Source organism: Bombus huntii, chromosome 5, assembly GCF_024542735.1.
Source record: "Bombus huntii isolate Logan2020A chromosome 5, iyBomHunt1.1, whole genome shotgun sequence".
Taxonomy (NCBI): Eukaryota; Metazoa; Arthropoda; class Insecta; order Hymenoptera; family Apidae; genus Bombus; species Bombus huntii.
In genome coordinates, this window is record NC_066242.1 from 13,417,296 (window position 1) to 13,437,543 (window position 20,248).

The 20,248-nt window shown below is 41.6% G+C and overlaps 2 protein-coding genes across 6 annotated transcripts in view; both read left to right on the top strand.

The window, feature by feature from the left end:
• LOC126865619 (uncharacterized) overlaps positions 1-3,390 on the top strand; it is a 55,588-nt gene extending 52,198 nt beyond the window's left edge. For all 3 annotated transcript variants that reach the window (XM_050618359.1, XM_050618360.1, XM_050618361.1), the window contains one exon: positions 256-3,390. In XM_050618359.1, the coding sequence (XP_050474316.1) occupies positions 256-2,347 (2,092 nt within the window). In that variant the 3' untranslated portion in view covers positions 2,348-3,390. The remainder of the gene's footprint in view (positions 1-255) is intronic.
• A 12,393-nt stretch (positions 3,391-15,783) lies between these two features.
• LOC126865621 (neuroligin-4, X-linked) overlaps positions 15,784-20,248 on the top strand; it is a 262,423-nt gene continuing 257,958 nt past the window's right edge. For 2 of the 3 annotated variants that reach the window (XM_050618365.1, XM_050618366.1), the window contains exon 1: positions 15,784-16,525. The gene's annotated coding sequence lies outside the window, so the exon portion shown is untranslated. The remainder of the gene's footprint in view (positions 16,526-20,248) is intronic. The other variant, XM_050618367.1, reaches the window with a different exon arrangement.

Below are 20,248 nucleotides of genomic sequence, written 5' to 3' on the forward strand. Positions count from 1 at the left end.
ATGAGACGCGAGCTGATTCATCGAAATCACTGCTACAGTCACGATTGTTTTCGATCTTCGATTCCACATCGTCGAAATTTGCTTAGCCAACTGTTTTACTCGTCTCGCAAAAATCGATCGGACGCGGAAGTTTTGAAAAATTGTTTCATTGAAAAGTTTCTTTTCTTCGTGCACGGCCCGTTATTCATAAAATCTTCCTTACGGAGGCATCGATTTTTCTATTTATCGAATATTTGTATATTTGTGTTCGAAAAGGTGTTCCCCCAGGTTTCTAAGGAAAACGCGAGAAACCTTGCAAAAGGAGCATCAGGACAAGCTAACGAAACAACAAGAAGTGGAGAAGAAAAGGTTAGAAGAAGAACTATCGAAAGAAAGGAAAGAGGAGCCGATCTACGACAAAGATCCAGCGCTGGTCGTACGTCCTGGCAAGAAATCAAAGGTCCCAAAGGTCTCCGTAGCCGTTGATGCCACACCCGCGACAAGAACCGAATCGATCCTGAACCAGGTGCCTATCGAGCTAGCAAAGGGCGTCGAACCGGACGATTCGTTCAACAAGAACATCGACTATCCTATAGTCGATCTCAGCCAGTTACAGACAGCTCCTCAAGTGGTTGTCATAGAGCATCATCACTCGAAGAGCGATCCGTTACCAATGGAAAACGTGTTGAAGAGCGTGAAACCGAATTTCTCCACACCCAGGATATACGAGTCCGATTCTGGCAGCGCTAGCAGTCTTTACGCGAAGATTAACCCAAAATTGAAATCCCGCTTACCTCGTCCCGAGCTGGCAGTGAATCCTGACGGATCGACCGTGGATCAGAGCGAGGAAATTTACATGAAGATGGGACCAAAGTTAACTACATTCGGCGCCAACAGTCCACCAAGCTGTGATATAAACGTAACCTGTAGGGAGCCTACGGTAGAGAGGGAATGCGTCAGCCCGGAGGAAGCCCTAAGGACGATCAAGCGCAGAAACTATCCCAAAGTTCTACCAGACATCGAGAAAAGACGGTCCCTTCCAGCGCCCAGTAGCTTGTTTGCGTCCAAGCAGCACGTCGGTTCGTTGAAGGATTATAGAAGTGGATCGCATTCGTCCTCTCATCAGCCACCTCAGCCTCCCCCAAGGATATTTGGTCCTTCTAAGAGCCTCGAGTTTGCAGAGGAGAACGAGAGTCAGCAGGAACCGGAATCTGTCATTACTAATCTCCACGTTGGTCCGTTGCTCAGAAGACAAGACTATACAACGAAGAACAATTCCGATCCGAGTATCATCGACTCTTTGGATGATAGGATAGATAGGACAAGAACGCAAGCCGGCGGAAGCGTCGACACTATTTATTCGAATCCTGTGTGTTCCGTTAACGAAACGATTCAACCGACCTCCCACAGCGTGGACAAGGACATAGGGAATCCGATTGCTCTGCTGGAGGCCGGGATCGGCAATCCCAACTGGTACAAATCATCTCCGTCTGGAAACGATACTTGTATAGTGACGGCGTTGTCGGAACCAAGAATCACTGGCAGAGAAATGAACAAACAGGCTCAATTTGGAGGCTCGAACTGGGACACCAGGATCCCCGGAATAGAACCAAGAATCGTTATCACGCCTAGAGTTGGGAATCTTCTGGGACAGGCGAATCAGAACTTGAGTCAAATCGTGGTGAATCTAGCAGACGCCACATCCGATGAAAAATTGGACCGAGAAATTAAATTCGGTACTCCGTTAGACTCGAACACGTCCAGCAGATCTAATATGAGCTCGATGGAACAATTGCAGTCAGATTCGTTAACTTCGTGTTCGTCTCCCGATTCCAAATTATCAAATATCGCGAGTCAAGAACGAAAAGAACCACGAATAATAATTACGGCGAGGGATACCAAGGTTTCGTCCTCGAGCATGAAGCAACCCAAAATTATCATCAAACCTACGTCCAGTTTGCAGAGGACCAGGGATCACAGAAATATTCCTAAAGTGTCTGCCATTCCACCTCCGGAACAAAGTTGTCAGAGCATCGATAGGGACAAGCTAGCGGAGCAGAGGGAAAAGCCACCTCTAAAAGAGAAACCGAAGATCACGAGGATTCCATCGTTTTCCAGGCGCAAGGAAGAGCCTTCGGGCGAAATCGAGAGGCCACCCATCTCCTCGTATCCTGAGAAAACGGAAATCGTGCACAGGGTGGAGGCAGTGGCCAGCGGAAAAGTGGTGAACGTGTCCGTAGCTTGCGATGGGAAGTCGAGCATTCCGATGTTACAACGGAAAGAGAGCGAGAAGTGTTCGAGCACAGAGTCGAGCAACGGAGCCTTGAATACGGGCACGATCAAAAAGAAGCCGGTGAACAGGAAGTAGGAAGCGTCTATCGCGTGCTTCATGTACCATTGTTAAACTTCAGCTACGTATTTTCAACTGAGTAGCACTATGCGTTTGGAATCGGTAATCTGATGGTCCTCTTGAAGCTGTAATTCTGTGATGATAGTTGAAACAGAGAAGGGACGACAATTATTTTTGGTCTATCTTGGAATTTTGAACGTGGTGGGGAAAGAAGAACGACTTTGGTAAAGCTTGGGGACTATAAAATTGAAAGTGAGTGCGATAAGATGTCGTTTGAGGTTCGAATCCCTTGAGTTACGAGCAGGCCAGCCGATATGAAATGCCGAGTGTCGAGTGGAAAGATAAAGGGAAGCTAATGAAATTGTGATCGAGGTTCTTAATTAGTTTCCGTAGTGGCACAACGAATGCCCAGTATAATAATGGATTTTAGTACAACGAAATGATCTGCAAATTTTTTTCATACCTTAGATATATGATTTCTAGTATTTTAATGTTTAAATAATATGATTTCTGTAGTAGATACAATCTTTTTGTACTATTCTCAGTAATATTACCAATTATCAGAGCAGACTTTAGTTCGCCTGAATCTTTTGCTACTGGATGAAAGACAAACCAGCGAATACAAATTCTTCAGATGTGATACACTTTTCTAATCGCAGCTGTTTAACGACCTTATTTTTACATAGAATCGTTCATTGTATAACCGACATTCCTATTTCTCTCATAGGTTGTTCTTTCAGAATTCAAACATTATTAAAATTTTCTCTCAAACATCGCTACTTAATGTTTAATTAAAATTTAGCAATTACAATTTAAGATTATATGTACCTTAGTTACGTATCTGTATGCTAAATGCTGCTTACCTTCGATTATTTTTTTAATTCTACCGTTTTCTTTTTAATGTTGAAAGATCATTTTTCTCTTTTTATCTAGATTCCCGTTCTTACCTGATTCTCGTTTAAATAATTCCTTCTTTTTTACCACGTTATCGAACGTCTTGTTCGCTCGGTCTAACATGTACACGAAGCTGAAATAAACGATTTTCATACTTTTCTAGCGGAGCAACGTGGGCTGAAAGTGTTTCCCTGAGAGGAGTGTCGCGGCGAGTCTCTGGTTATCATTTTTCAGTACGCGGCTGGCGTACCATTTATCTTGCAACTTTACCTTTATCCACCGGAACTTTATTATTAAGTAAAACAAAGTCTATAAGTCACAGAACGTTGCCGGGAGGTGGAAGCTGTCTGAAGTAAGGGCTTGGTGGAAAGGGGAACGGGGGTTGGAAACGACGTGAAAACGGCTACCGACTTCACCACTCATACCCCAAATCGTTGTAACACCGTGTACGTTTGTGAATCGAATTGATTCTCGAAGTTCTACCAGAGTAATGCGATTTCCCTGCCGACCGATAAAGAAAAGTTCATTTCATTCCGGTTTTCCCCCTGATTGCACGCGGTGCTACTACTGTCTGACCAATTGCGACAACATCCTTGACAATAGCTAAAAACAAATGTTTCGCGAACGAATCCAACGTGAAGTATCGCCAGTAAGATTTTGCATTTTCAATTCTTATTCCAGTCACATGTCTGCAACTTGGTCGCTTCCTATAGATTGGAACATCGTAAAGAATCGTAATAATATAATATCTGCATGACAAAAAGTTAAATACACGTGTGGACGATTGAACATTGAACATTGAACAATTAGCACTGAACATTGGTCTTTCGTATTAATTTTGTTCACATCATTTTTTTTATATATATATCGGAGGCTAATACAATTCGTATTGTCCTTTTTATTTTGTATGTAGATTTTTTCTATGTTAAAAAAGAAATCGATCGATAAAGCGATGTACGCTACCAGCGATGCTCGATTGAAATATTGTCCTGGCTGCGCACACGAGAATATTGTGTCATAAAATGTGTATTGCTGTTGAAACAATGAAATACAAGTGAATTGGTGATGTTTTAAGGGTCCTTTACCGCACGAACGGTGCAAATATCTCTTTGTCATATTTGTCCAGAAGATATATACGACGAGGTGGTGGTAAAATTCGCGGATATTTTTCCAAAGATCCAACCTGTACCTTTCGAAGGGACGACGTGAGAGTTACACAATCGTGAATGGTGTTCCGTAATACGTAAAAAAAGTTGAACGATCGTTTCGCAGTGAAAAATGAAGAACGTTAATAAATACGATTCCATTCTTAGTTTTATCCGTAAGATTTGTCCACTTTTGTTTTTTTTTTTTTTATTAATAATTGATATACGAAAAAAAAGATAGCCTTTAATAAGGAAAGAAGTACGTTGATCTTGATTTATATCCCGCGATTTACGCTTTTTATGCAGAAACCCATGGAATCTGAGAATCCCCAGTTGTTTATCACGTAAAATTTCATCCTGTCTCATCCGCTCTTTTTATGCACAATATGTTGGTAATAGACGCGTGTTTTTATCCTTCCTCCATTTACAAGTCAGTCACCTGCATAGTTCACTTAAATTTTCTTTCAAAAACAAACACCCTTTCGTCTCTGCCTCTGTATTTCCTCTATGATATATGTATTTTAAAGTTATCGACGTCATAGTTATCGATTGTTTACTATGAGACATACAGCTGCAGTTGTAAAGCATCGAAGAGTAACCGACGAAAGTTTGGTGCGTCGATAGAATAGCAAGTTCGGGGTCTCGGGGCTGTCGGGGATGAACTCTCGATTTGCCGGCCGGTGTAATGGCGCGGATTTGATAAATTCGCTGGACGTTTAATGGAAGGGACCACGTGGCTTTCACGAGACAAGTTTCTGCTTACTGATAGCGCATAGTTAAAGTACCTTTAGTTCGACAAAGAACAGAGGATTCATCTTTCCTTCCAAAAAGTTGCTTCGAGTACATTAAAAGAGGTAATCCAATCGATCGTAATAACGAGTATCGACGAATAACCAGTTTCTGACCATGCAAGGAAAGTTAAACGCTGTCGAATTGGATTACTGAGTTTCGTAGGCCTTTGCAAATTAAACGGAATTGTATTCGCGGCTTGCGATACATCAAAGGAAACGCGATATCGATTGCCGAAATGGCGCTTCTGCTGGTCTCGAAGGTTCACGCGCATGTAAGTCGCACACGTACGCGCGAACGTACATCGGGAAAATATATCTAGTGGCTGCATCGGGCCAATTTGCATTGCTAAACGTCGTTTCACATTCGATTCGCTCCCGGCTTCTTCGGCTTCGATGTTTGCACACGCGGATATGCATGTGCTCCGGGCTGCTGGCTTGAAATTGGCAAATTTCAAGCGGAAACGGTGAAAAAACGCTTGTCACCGTTACTGTTGTTAAATCATTTACAAACGATAACGCTGTCGGCTAAAAGAAGGAACCGGCGATCCGGAATGGTTGACTAGATAAACAAATTTTTTAGACACTTTTCAAAATATCGCGAAAATGTTTTCAACAGTTTAATATTTTGTCCCGACACATTTTATTCTAAAAAGAAGATATAAAAATAAAGATGATTCTAGTCATAAACAAATAAAATACAATGTCTATTTCCGAAAATAACATACAGATTGCACAAAGGTTGGTGGAAGTATCATTGTTTCGTTATATCTTCTGTAATGTCGCAGGCTTTTCTCCGTTCTAAATAAATTTCGAAACAAACTTCATTTTACATAAAGAACGATATTGAATACAGCACGCGCTAAAAATCACGAAGTTAAATGACATTCAATGCTAAACGTAGTTATTACTAGCGCGATCACACTGTCTCTTTTCACGAACAAATTTCTCACTCAGAGGAGAAGTATCTGGAACAACTGAAATCGTCGCTCTACTCGTCATCCGTGCCAGAATTCTAATAACTCTACTCCACACTTCTGCGAGTCAATGAGATATAAAAACCGTGCGTCGAGTAGCGGGAAACCGAGAGAGCCAGATGCAGCCGCGACAAACGATCCGATAATGAGGGATGCATCCGTTCGTTCGCCTTGCTTGCTAGCAAATAGCTGAACAATTCGAGGGTACGGGTTGACAGTGAAGCCACCACTCGGAATGGGCGGAGAGTTTGGAAACAGAGAAACAGGAGACGGCGAGAACTGAACCGAACGATTACCAAGCATTAGTTACGGTGCAGCGTAACGTAGCCTCTGGGCGCAGCAGTTTGGAAAGCCGTAATTGCAAGACAACTCTTGGCCTTTCGCCTGACGGGGGCGGATTAGTGGCAACGAGTGCTTATATCGTGGGTGTGACATCGCGGAACTGTCGTCCAGTCAGCTGGACGAACACGCGACCCATCGTCCACGTGATGTACGATGCAGTTTCGTGGCTGATAAACGTTCAACGGTAGAATGACGCGGGGAAAGAAGAGGTATCAGAGCGATCGTGGTTTTTAGAGTCGAGGCTTGATTCTCGCGATGGGATTCTAGAAATTCTACCTCGTAGAATTATACTTTAGATCCTTAGCCGGAGTTACGACGTCGGGGCGCGTTTACAAAAAGAACGAGAGCGTGGAAAAAAGCGCGGAAGCTGAGGAATCTTTACCACGAGACGAGCAAGTTTCCGGATTCTCCTATAAATCCATAACGTTCTTAGGTTGACATGGAAGACACGTATCATGAATTATTCCCGGTGTTCTGGTTGCTCGAATTATTCATAAGAAAACAAATGTCGTTCGAAGTAGTTGGTTCTATTCGGAATCGAGACTTTGAGTAGCGTCACGTTACGAAAGAATCTATAAATCTACGGATGGTTCTGCCTCGTATATATCGATGATGCCTTAATTCGGATACAACCTCCCCAAGTTTTAGAAATTCGAAATTCGAATCCATAATCTATTAGCTTCCGTTTGTAAAATCCGATATTTGTAAGCTGAATTCAGTCTCGAGTATTACGGGTTATTCCAAAGGGTTTTTCCTTTATATGTATATTTATACCCACATGTAAATAAATAAACAAGTAAATAAATAAATTACGCGAGCACCATTTTCTTATGCTTCAGTTCTATACGAAAATTCCATGTCAAAATATAATTCGTTCTTCGAATAACTTCAATTTCATAGTGAAATAATTTCGTACTACTATGTAAATAGGGCAAATCACAAGAGAGGAGACAAGCGTGCTTCAGGAAATCCATTTCAAGGCTGCCTGACCGCGTGAAGGGGATCTATTAAAATCATTCTGCAGTATAATCAGCGCCCTCGAAGTGCAAATCAGCCTCTAAATAGTCCTGTAGTAGATCGACCTCTCGTTATCGTGTCCCGTAGCGGGTTCGGTGAGAGTAGTGGTAGTCTAATTCCCAGCCTTCGAGGCTGAGCCAATTAATAAATTTGTACCGGTCGGCTGGCCATAGAACAGGCCTCTGTCTCCGCTTCTGCTTCAAGAGATATCCATTGTTGTCGAGACAATGCCGGCTACTTGCTAGTTAGACTACCTAACTGTCCGCGGTAACGATCGTGTGCGATGTCAGATTAATTAGATTTCAAAGGGAACGCATCGAAAGGGGCTGAACTCTGTTTAATCAGCCATAGTTCGAGTGCCAGTCGAGAAATATCGTCGACGATGGCAGTCAGAGGTCTGCGTTCATGGAAAAATACTCGAAAACCACGACGAGCAAACGCTAACGCTGACTTCTATCGACAGAATTTCGTGATTTCTTTCACGGCGAACGACATCGGTGGTTCGTGCTTCGTGATCAATTTCTCCGTGAATACGTGAGATCACCAGGATGTACGCGGTTTCCTGTTGGTGGTGATACGTCGTTAATCATTTGTGTCTCGATTGCTTCGGGATGTAATTTCGCAGACACGGAGGAGGAAAGCGGAATGGATTCAAGGAAGGTAGTTTCAAGGGGCTCATTTTCAGAAAGTTCAACCAGAAGCTTTGCCGCTGTTGAGATTCAAACAGCTGTGCTTCTAGCTGTCCTTTGCACATTCATCGATGACCTTGCATTTAAATTTAAACGTTCCAAAAATAAAGTTATTTTCCTTACAGGCTAAAAAGTTAGAATGTAATTTGAATTCGATCTCACCTGGCGCAATTTTCGAGCTTAAAGAATAGAAATTCAAGCAAAAGTTTCAGTAAACATCCGCCACAGTGTAATATCAGAAAAGCAAGTAACCAGACATTTTCGACCGTTCAATTTCTCGTTGGAACTTTCTATTTTCGCAGCCGATTATTTTCGCGTGTTGAAAAGCGGGTGGCGGTAAGAAAGAGAACGAAAGGAACGCGCGTTCCGACGACACTGTTCGCGGCTCGATCGCCAGAGAATCTCGCGACCTCGCAATAGCATTCCGAACGGTGTTTCCAACGACATATCCACAGGAAATATCGATTATCGGATATTCGAGTGATTAAACGCATCTGCGAGGCGTAGCAGTTCGGTGCTCGCCACTAAACGACCCGATCTGTTTGTAAATCATGAAAACGCGACGTTTTTGAACGTTTCGTTTCTTTTCTCGCCATCTTGCGTTCATCTATATCACCTTTGTCGTTCAATAGCTCGCTGAAATTACCTTCGCTAATTAGATAATATCGATTACGTGTATTCAAAAGCCAGACGGTAAGATCTACATATATCGATCGACTGCGTTATCGCATCTCGGTATTCGCTGTATATCACAGGAAGATCAAGGCGAGTATACGTTGCGAATCGTGCACGTGTCAATTCAGTCCCTTGAGTCATTAACCACGAAATAGCTTCTTGTCGCTCTGCTGAATTTATTTTTAATTGCTTGGGAATGTGAGACAGAAGGATAATCTGCAAGTAATAATAATTATTCTTCGTTTTTCATACACCACGTTGACAACCTTCATTTTGGGGCGTACTTATATTAACATTTGAGGTTGGCAGATGTACCAACTTGCTTCGTGGCTTCCCGATTCGATTATAGCGACCGTAGAAATTGAAGACCCTAATATTTAGAGCTTACAAAGAATCATAGCTCTCCTTTTCGAACGACCGGCAGTCTTCTTCTTTAACTTCCAGTCGTTAACTTTCTCTGGAATTTATTTTTGCCCTTCATGGGCGGATGATCTTTCTCGCGCGTCCGACTCATGTTTAAACATGGCGGAATGGATCTTGTTCGTAAATTAAATTTCCTTCAGGCTCAGGGAATGGACAGTTTCTTCACTTAGTGCTTTTACGTTTCGCTGCCGATCTGGCTGTCTCGTAAAAGTATGTCTTATCTTGCCAAGGGTAAGTACCATTTGAGTGCCGAGTTATACGAGATCGTATCTGAAAATGCTACCGTAAGGTCAAAACCCAAATAAAATTTTCACGACCGCTAATTTACGAAATGGCGAGAGCTCGCTTGTCGTACGACCAATCGCACCAATTTCTTTGTTCGGAATTTAAGAATTCTGCGTGATCGCACGATAAAACTCGAATAAATTGAAGCCCTGTAAAAGAAGGAATCGGACGGAATGAATTCATTGGCAGTGGAAGAAAGGAGGATTGGCCTAATGAAAAGAAACGTAAGCGGCTGCCAAATTATTATAAATGTATCAAAGTTCAAAAGAAGCAGCAATAAATTACACCAAATTACAACACATAAAGATACCCTGGATAACTGAAATGCGACGAGACCGGTGGTAATCGGCGAAAACTCATCGATCATCCCGACGATTACCGCTGAACCTAAAACGTTCCGATTTGCCGCAAAAATCTTCCCTTCCAGCTAGCGGTGAAATTCCAGAATCTCGTGAGGCGTAAATTACACTAAACGGGACAACAAGATTCCGTTTATCGGTTAGAATTCCGCGGATCGTAACCGCGTGGGTGTTTCTTTTCCATCGTCGACATTCCAGTGATTCTTTCGATAGGTAATTAATACAGAACGCTGAAAATCACTCATATGGCGAATGATGGAGCGGCCTACGGAAGGAGAGACTGGAACGGGTAGACGGCAAAAAAAGTGGCAGACAAAAAGAAGTAGACGAAAGAACGCGACGCGGCAATTCTGGAGACACGGTCGTCGTCTATCTATAATGAAATCTCCAGCAATATTTTCATCGCGGTGACTCGGCCAGCAATGTGGCGATGCTGGGAGCCAAGCTAATGTTCCTCCTGCTGTAATCCCGTCGCTTGGTAAACTTTGAATTTCATCGGGACGCCTTTTGCCAACCCCCCTTTATCCACGGCTTCCTCCGTGCGATGAAAATCCTGTTTTTTTAGAGCGGAAGAAATTGAAAATTCGCACGATTTCTCGGGGATTTCTTCAATACTAACAACTTGAAAGCTTCCCGGTAGAAAAAAAGGAGGATAAATTCGTTAAAACGTTATATGCCGGGAAATTTAATTTTCATAGAGTACTTAAATTTTCTAATAAATACGATTGCAACGAAGAAACAACGTCAGAAATTTCAATACAGATCTGTCGAATTTATGTCAGAAGATGAAAGAATTTTAAAATAATAAACATGCAAGCTACTATAAATTTACGAGTAGAAGCATCTTTATACATTTAGTGCAAGCAGTGCTAACGATCAGGCTGATACCTTGTTGTAGGTTGACAGAGAAAAAGGGATGCTTGTTAGAGATCCACGTTTTTCCTTTGCTCGTTACCAAAACTAGCTTACGTATCTGAATCATCGGAAAGCTTGCTTTCGTTTCTGTTTCATTCCGCCTCCCTTGCTGGCCGTTCGTTACAAATTTCTATTTAGTTGTTTGTGTCGAATCGGAGCCCTCGTGTTTCATTCTATTTTCACTTTGGCAGCGGATACAAGAGCCGCGTACAACGTTGCTGTCACTCCCCCAGTCCGTTACTACACGCAAATCCCTTTTCTCTGGGGTTTCGTACATTTCTCCGTAGGACATTAGCTTTCCCGTATCTCCGGTAAGCTAGTCAACATTTTCTTTTTTAGAGACGCATAGCTACATCGTCGAATGTGAAATTAAGTATAATTTCACGTAATGTGCAGAACGAGAATGACGAAAGAGTTGCAGTAATTCGTTTTGCAAGTAATTGATTATTACATTAATTTATATAGGTTATGGCTTATTTTGCAAGAAATTGGATTACGAACAGTCCATTCGAGAGAATATTGCAAATCAACATTCTCTTAACTATTTCCCGTCCGTTTCATTTTTTACGCTTTCATTCCCTTTATTACTATCCCTTTGACTTGGACAGAGTATGAATTGTATTATATAAAAAGAACACTGTTTGAATGCATGTTTCACAGAACTTCTGCTTCATTATGTAAAAGAATTATTTATGATTATAAATGTATTATAATGAAACGAATGGAGAACCTACAAAATAAATGAAGCCCGTATATTAACAAACAATAGGAAACCAAAAATTAAGGACCACCTATTATTTCCGTTTATCGATTTAATCGGTTCCTGGACATTATTCTCTCAAATTTCTATATCGACCATGCTTTTCACTTCTCAAAATGTCTCTCAAAATACAGCTATAGCGTACTCGTTCTAGAATTATTTACAGCGGATGAAGGAGCTCCATGTAGCTGACCAAGTGAACTCAAAGGAGGTAGTGGTGCGCAATTTCATTTAATTATATTACATGAACGCTGGCGAGTGAGCTTTCAACGGGTCGGTAGTAGAAGCGGAATTACTTGGCTAGTAGTTGACAGTCGGTCAGATACTATTCTTTCGCAGAGGTACCTTTCGTTCTACCTACACCCTCTGCCTTACGTCTTGTTTCACCTTCGCCCCTCTAAATTGAATCTCACGCTGCGTTTTCATTTATTTTCTTCGGACTTTGGAGATTGCTGTTGCTACTGTTGCTGAATTTCGCGTCCAACACAAAGAGTTTACGTTAGGTAGTGGCAGCAGCTGTTTCTGAAGCCAGACACCTTCTTTCAGTTGCTTCTATCTCGCCATCAGCGTATCTTGAGAGACGGTCGACAGGGTGATTCATCTTCCGGGAGGGGATTATTGTGGGCTGGCTGTAGCCGAAAGCTTCCTGTTGCCCGTCTTCTCGTGTCAGCTTTACGCGCTTCTTCTTCTTCTTCTTCTTCTTCTTCTTCGTGGTCGTTGTGCTGCTAGTCTTCTTTTTCTTTCTGCCACGTCCTTCGTTGTACTGATCCCGTACCAGGAGCTCGATGACCACGACTCACCTTTCCGGAACACATCCCCAAGGATTTCTCTCGTTAAACCGCGGCCGTTCGACGTTCGGAACGTCGACTTCGTTTCCCGTGATTCCCTGTGAAACCCTTACTCTTCGGATAATTCTAATCCTCGCGATCGCTACTTCGTTTTAGTGTATAAAGAGAATGCTGCCTTTTGAAATTATCAAATGGCTAGCTAAAATAAACATAGAGGATATTTGATTTGAGGAAAACATAAACTTTAGTAATCGAAAATAATATAATCGAATTTCTGTACAATGTGTACGAATTTAGTAGTATATTAAACGCGCAAAACAACGTATGCGGTGTAGAAAGTTATTTCTAATATAAGTTAAATTAACCTTGCAGAATACTTCAACAAAACGGTTAATAAGATAAAATATCCTGGTAGAAATTTTATAACTATTTATATCAGAGACCATACTCGCTAACGAATAAAAAAATGAAAATGGGCTAGATATTGTAAAGGAAGACGTCATTTACAATTTTTCTATATAAAAGCCATGTGTATATATGCTCTTCCCCAACGATTAAAAATGAGTTCCATATGTGAACTCCATAAAGACCTGGATTTCGTACAGTTGTTGTTTAACGCGTTTAAGCTACACCTCCATGTTGTTTCCGTTGGACGAACAACGATGGAAGCTACAAGGAATATGGCAACAATGAGAGAAGCGTGTTACCTATTCTCACCGACGAGCAATTGTCGTTTATCGATCAGACAAAGATATAGACGACGCGTTTAATTAAAATACTACGGGTACAGGTGTTCGCAGATGACCAAGAACTAAGTAGTAAGTTCAGATTCTCCCGAGAAGACCGTGCGCCGAGATGTCGATCGGAAGTTGAACCAGCCGGCGCGTCTCTACGTCCCAACAATTCGGCCACGGGAACAACCGTTGGGATGAGTTTAAGAAACTGACACCAACACGTGAGTTGTTTGCTAGTTTCACGAAATGATTTCGCGTCGACTGCCATGCAGGTCCCCGTCAGCTAACTGGAACCATCTGGAAGTTGGCAGCGTCATTATGAATATGATCGCGTGTTCGTTTACACTTCATGATATGTACACATATTAATATCCAAGTATTAATCACGGAAATTTTTCCTCGGCCATTAATTTGTAGCTCTTGTAACACGGATATATCTCGTATCTTCTTAAAAGTTTCTTCGATTCGTATAAAATGGACGATAACGCCAATATCATATAAAAAGAGCAAAAGAAAAGTGCAAAGGAAAGAATAGAAGATTCATTGAAAACACGAGACGACTAAGGACCGTTGCCGCTTGAATCTTCCTTTCAGCAAAGACCACGGATTTTGATAAAGAAATACCACAAGATCCGCGGTTTTTCCGTAGACAACGGCAGACAGAAACTCGCTGAAAGTGGGTAGGAATCGCAGCCCAAATGCCACCACAATACTTCGTTATTTCTTTCGTTCGAAAGACGCACGAATGCCATCCAGCAGCCCTTCTATATTAGACGGGATTCTTCAACTTCTGCCAGAGATGCAGCTTCTTCCTAGAAACCCCAGGTGGGAACCAAAAGGTGGGAAAATGGGTCGTATCGAAGGTTTTTTTCGAACATACAGTACGCGTAGCGAGAGACTACGACTTTTTAAGAAATTTAAATCACCGGATAGATTCAGGGTGTAGTTGGAGCATGATGGATAAATTCACTTGGGGCATTTTATTACATTAAAAAGAGGTTTATAAAGGAATTTTAAAATTACTTGAAAGTTGTAATTGTTTTAAATTCCTGGTTAAAATCTCCGCGGTTAAGTGTTCTTTGGTCTCGTGCTTTAGCAAGGAGGAAGTTTAGTTTGATAACTTAAGAGACAACCGTGAGCCTTGGAAAGTTAGCAGACTACGCCTTTGTGTCATGGTTCGTGTGGACGAAAAACCGAGCTGTAAGAAGAGCAATCAAAAATTGAAATCTGCCTTGAATCTATGAAATTTTAATCCGGTGCGAGTTCAACAAAACTACCAGAGGGGAAAGGCGACGAAGTTGCGGTTTCTTTACCAACATCTGGGTGCCTTTGTCGTGTATATTTCCTTGAGATTTGGTAAATTCACGCGCCGTGATCGCGCAAAACAGCGCCATGTTGAATGAGGAAACGTTTAAACTGTCTCGGTTCCCCTTCGTCGTTGAAACCCATCGTAACTCCAGCCGACACAAGAATTCGTGATAAGGAACAGCATTTAAAGGAACTTCTATGGGAAGTTGCAGCAAACTTTCATTCATTGAACTTTCCGGCTAATAAAACTTTTCACTTTAATTTTCCACTGGACGGCTGATAATTCTTTGTATCGAAAGATATGCGTTTGACGTTTTAAATTTCCTGTAAAAATTTGTTGAAAAGTACCTTATTTTTTAGATTCTAGACACAAGATAGATTCTTCGAATTACTTTCGATCTAAAAGAATCGGCCTAGTTCAAAATAATACACCTATGGCATATTAATCACGATTCTTGGGTACGTTCAAAGTACATTGAACCATTGATCCCAATAGAACAAGTTAATTAATGATCCGAACGTAAATCTACTTATCAAGCTACTTTCAGCTTTTCCAATCAAAAAGAGTACCTTTTGTAAAATGTATGCAAGAAAATCGATTGAACTTTATTTGAAGAACTTCGATCTGTAAGTGTTTCGTATTAGTGTCCCTAGATATACGACAAAGTTACCAAAAAGTATCCTTCCGTTGGTAGAACTGAATCAATACCAGCTGTCTCTCCTCTAGTGGAGTCTGCGCGGCGCGATTCGATCAGCTTTGCCGATGTTTCACTATCCAAGACTGGTTTTTGTATTTTTCCTTGAATATTTCATCCTGTTTCAAAGATGTCAATGGATTGCACTAAACTACTTCCTCTAGAACTTTAGCAGATACGAAAAATTGTATGGGTTAAAACGTAAACAAATGCAGAATTATCCTTGCTATTATCGTATGTTCAATCCAAACAGTTACTTTCAACATACGCAAAATGAATAGAATTCGAAGTATATATATATATATATATATATATATATAACTTTCAATAGCTAGTAAATATTTACACTACATTGATGTATGCTAAACTGATCCTAACCGAAAATGGAAACTAAAAAATATAGCGGTGCGAAATTTTCAAGAACCATAACGGAATTTCTCTTCCTGTCCGAAAAACTTGAAAGGAAATTAGGAAGATCATCGAAAATAAATGGTTGGCAAAAAAAAAGCAAATGTGTAACATAAATTAAAAGAACCGCTATAAGGAAGGGTAGGTACAGTTCGGTCGGTAGGTGGGAACCGCAGAATCGACCGTGGCGCGCTTCGCCTCGCCGGGGATAGTGTGGTGTCTCTGGCGTCGCGATGCGCGAATGCTCGCAGACCTTCTCATTCTCGTACCGTAGTCCGTCTCGTGAGCTTCGAGGCGACGTTACGTGTTGTGTACCGCGTTACTTGGCTTGTTGTTTCCGTGTCCGTGTTTCCTCGGTGTGCCACAGTGTTCATATATCCCTCGTCTTGCGCATATCGGTGTTACTTTTCGAAATATTTCAGTCGGATATCGTGTACTGTCGCGGAGACAGATCGCGGCGACACGTCGCGTACGTATCGGCAATAACGTGACGGAACGATGCACGGGTTTCTGCAACGAGATGACGTTTGATCCAGTCGAGGCTGTTGTTCAAGCCGGAAACGTTCTTCTCATTGGCAGCACAGGCTGGATCAAACGATAGAGTTACTCGCGCGAACAGTGAACAATCCGGCGTTGGAACGACAACGTGACACGCTCGTTACATATATACATATGTATATGTATATATAGAGCTGCTCTCACTCGGTGATTGTGTTCGCTTGTTGGTCATCAGTGTCGTGTGATAATTTTCGTGAAGCTGTGATTCGCGTAGCGGGAACCGAGAAACAGTGTCGTGACGACGAAGCATTTATGCAAATCAAGCACGAATCGTTCAGCAACAGTCGACAAGAGTATCGAAAACATAGCTTCGATCTACCCTTCGACATTGGAATCTCGTGGATCGCGTGCTTCGTGCAACCATACCCCGCTTCCTCGTGTGTATATGTGTTGTATAGTGCAGACACGGCGGAGCTAGCATCGTGAGCATCTGAAGGTGAGTCTGAGACAACAAAGTGATTCTACATTTGTGGTGGTAGATTCGATAGCCTACTAGGTGCGCAGGTTAATTAGCAGAAACGCCCGATCGCCCATACGGTATTCGGAGTAGTACTTGGTACACGGTAAGAATGTTTCGGAATTGATCGTCCGCCTCGCGGTCTCTCTAATGCAATCGGATCGTTGACAGTGATGGATTCGGCCTCGGAGACTCGTTCGCGTTCAAGTTTCGGCGCGTCTGCGTGAAACTGATTTTGCTTGGCCGCTTGAGATTCGAGAATTATGCCTATACATCGAACGGTCCTACCATCGATATTTTTTACCATTTGTTCTTGCGACTCTTTGATCACATGTCTACTCATTCTAGAGCGGTTATCAGAAACTTTTTGATTGTTTGTCGTTCTATACATATACACGTGTATACAGTGTGTTTCAAGTAAAGAGGGATTTAATCCGAACGCCTATGATATTTTATCATATACTCGATCAGTTAATCATATTCTACACGTGTTTTTTACAGGGGATAAACCGAAAATCATATTTTACCAGTTTTCAACACGATAGTATATTATATCTGGTAATATTACCATTTATCATCGGTCCCGCGATCGCAACCCATACAAGCTCTATTCCAGATCTCATCCCCTTTGGCGTCGTATTTTCGATCCAGCTCGGTCGAAAATAAATTTCGCACGGTCTGCGAAGCTATGGTATCGCGCGATGTTTATTTATCGGGCTATTATGCGGTATTTAAATGGAAGGGGAAGAAGGCGAGCTTTCGTAATTCCTTCGGAAAATGTATCGACACCCAGACCTCTCCCTCCCTCCCTGTTGCCCCCTTTCCCCTTGTATAAATGTGTGAGTTCGTCGGCGGTTCCGGTTGCACGCGCGACAATGTATTAGCCCCGGGTTCCATCAATAATTTGCATAAACCGGCAGGGAAATTTACGTGTAACGCGGCGGAGGTGGCGGTGGTGGCGCGATGTTCCTCGCGAACTCGAAAGTGGATTACAAGTTACGGCCGGCCGATTTATGCGGCCATTACACGCCTGTAAGGTCTTAATTACTCGCGCCGGAAACTTTTCGACGTGAAGAATTTCGATGTCGCTTACTTGGTAAAGCGGGAAGAAAGAAAGTACGAAGTGGATGCTTTCGGTATGCGACAAGGCAGACGCTCGAAGCTAGCGTTCAATGGTCGAACGATATTACTTATTATATTGTTACCAGTTGCAAAAATTGTCGCTAGCAATTGTTAGCTTTCCCGATATTAGATTCGTGCAAGTGAATTGAATCTCGCTATTTACATTTTATAGATATGTGTAGTTTATAGTGCATGTTGCATCGGCAAATTTTGTTAACTAGATTCGGAGAAATACAACCGTATTTCTGTGTAACTACATACATAAGAGGAGTTCGACTTAGATTCCTTGTGCTGTATAATCGAATCGAAACGCGAAATCGAGTCGAATTCGATGCAGCATCGTCTACTGAAAATTTAGTTAGACATTCGATTGGTAGAGATGTACCGAATGTCATAGTCGTAAGCTCGAACCAGGATTCTTCGACGCTCCGAAATTGCAACGTTTCGTTATAAAACACGGTAGTATTTTTCCGTGTAGGTTTGTCCAAAATTCATTTAGTTTAGTTTATATCGCTGACTCGGATTCAATTACATGCTTTAATTTATAATCGATGTTATGTGAAATATTGAACAATCGCTGTGAAGCTTGCAATAATTGGTAGCGAAACGCTTAATATCTCATATTTGATTGACGCATGATTCATTCTAATTAATCATTCAAGTGTATCAATACTTCGTATCGATATCAAGAACTCTACGATCGAGGTATTAAACTTATACTCTGCTTATGATTCGCCTCATTAGAACGTGAAACATCCTAAATTAAAAGTCGACTACGTCGAGCATTCGATGGCAAGTTGCAAGTTTTCATCCGAGTTATAAATGTATGCCAAACATTTGTCGACAAATATACACAACGATTTGTCCGTTTCGGAACGTTAACATCTGAAAATGTGAGAAACGTCAACCACTGCAGTTGTTCAGGACGCAGTTTAAGAATCTCTCGAATTTATCGTAGAAGACATTCCTTTGAAAACACGAAATACGCATGGATTCGATACAGTTTTTTATTTGGATATTCATCCACATACTTGATCGACGAGATACGGGGCATGGTCTCGACAAATATTTATATTTTTGTGGTTGCTTATATTTGCCTACCGGATGAATCTCTGTTACAACAAACATGGTTACATACATCCGAATTGAAATCCATTAATTTACCCAATGTAATGTAATATTTCAAAGACATATTTAATATTTCATATACATTGGAAGGGTTACCGAAATGAAATGATACGTTCAGAATATTCGTAATTGCACATGGAATTATTTTAATTATATTATTCAACAGTTGATATCATTAATGTATTTCTATGCGTATGTAGATACACATAGAACTCGATAAACACTATGTTCTCGAAAAATAGAAAGTAATGTGGGGAATCTTGTTAAACCGCACAGTGAGCTGATTCCTTTACGGTTTGATTCGTTCGTTTAAAAATTCGCAGTAATTCGCTTGTTTTTAACGGTAGTACCACAAAAAAAACCAGCAAAAACGTCGCTTGAGACGTCAATTTAGATAAAACGTAGGACAAATATCGGCACGATATATCGGGGGAATATTCCCACTGGTATATCCCAACCGTTCGCTATCAGAACTGGATATTGATACAGACGCAATATCTTTCGAGGGGTAGTGTATTGGGCCGGAAAGTTAAGTCTCGCGTTCACGCTGGCTGGTATTAGATCAAACAAAACAAAGGGGATGTTGAATCAATATCGGAGCGGAGGCGGCAATGAAAGGAACAAGCCTGGGGTATGATTATGCGGCGAGAAGCAATCCGTTTCAGGAGAACGAAGTCGTGAAGCAGCCATCAAAGAAAGGTTAGAGAGAGCAAAGTCAAAGAGGCAGTTCGTCTTCGGTCTTGTCGTTGAGACGCATGCTCGTGTCTCGATTCTGCGAGACGTAGGAACTCGAGTTACTCGAGTCATCGTTGGAGAGACGCATTTCATCAAAACTTGCGGTTTGTGTGTATACCATCCCATGGTAAGCTTTATTCAGTTCGTAGTTTAGAAGGATGCGAGGATCTTGGAATTTAAACGCACAATGGAATATAAATGGAGTTATGCGAATCGAATAACGAATATAAAGTACAGGATGAATTGGTAGAGTTTTGATGAATTTTGCTGAAAGTTTGACTGGCAGACTCGGTTATTTGGCGATTGAAGTATCGCGATAATTAAGCACATAATTAGCAATAACACTTTTGAAAATCGTCATGAAAGGGTACTCGATGTTTCGGCAATCGAAGCAGAAAGAATCTTCAGAAGCTGCAGTAGCAGGAAATGCAATTAGAGTTCTCAAAGTGGATAATACGCCGCAATTAGAACTTTCAACTAACTGCAATATTCAGTCACGAAGCACTTGATGACTACACCGCTTCAACCTTAGAGTCCTCGATAATTGTACATCTCTATCGGTAGACCACTAGACCATCGAATCCCTCTACAATCGATAAACCTCGCGATTAGAATACTCAAGCCAGCATCAAGATACCAGTTAATCCTTCCGTTAAGTACCGTATTTCCTCGTTTTTAATCATTTTTTGTGTCTGTTCGAGCGGAATGTCGCTTAAA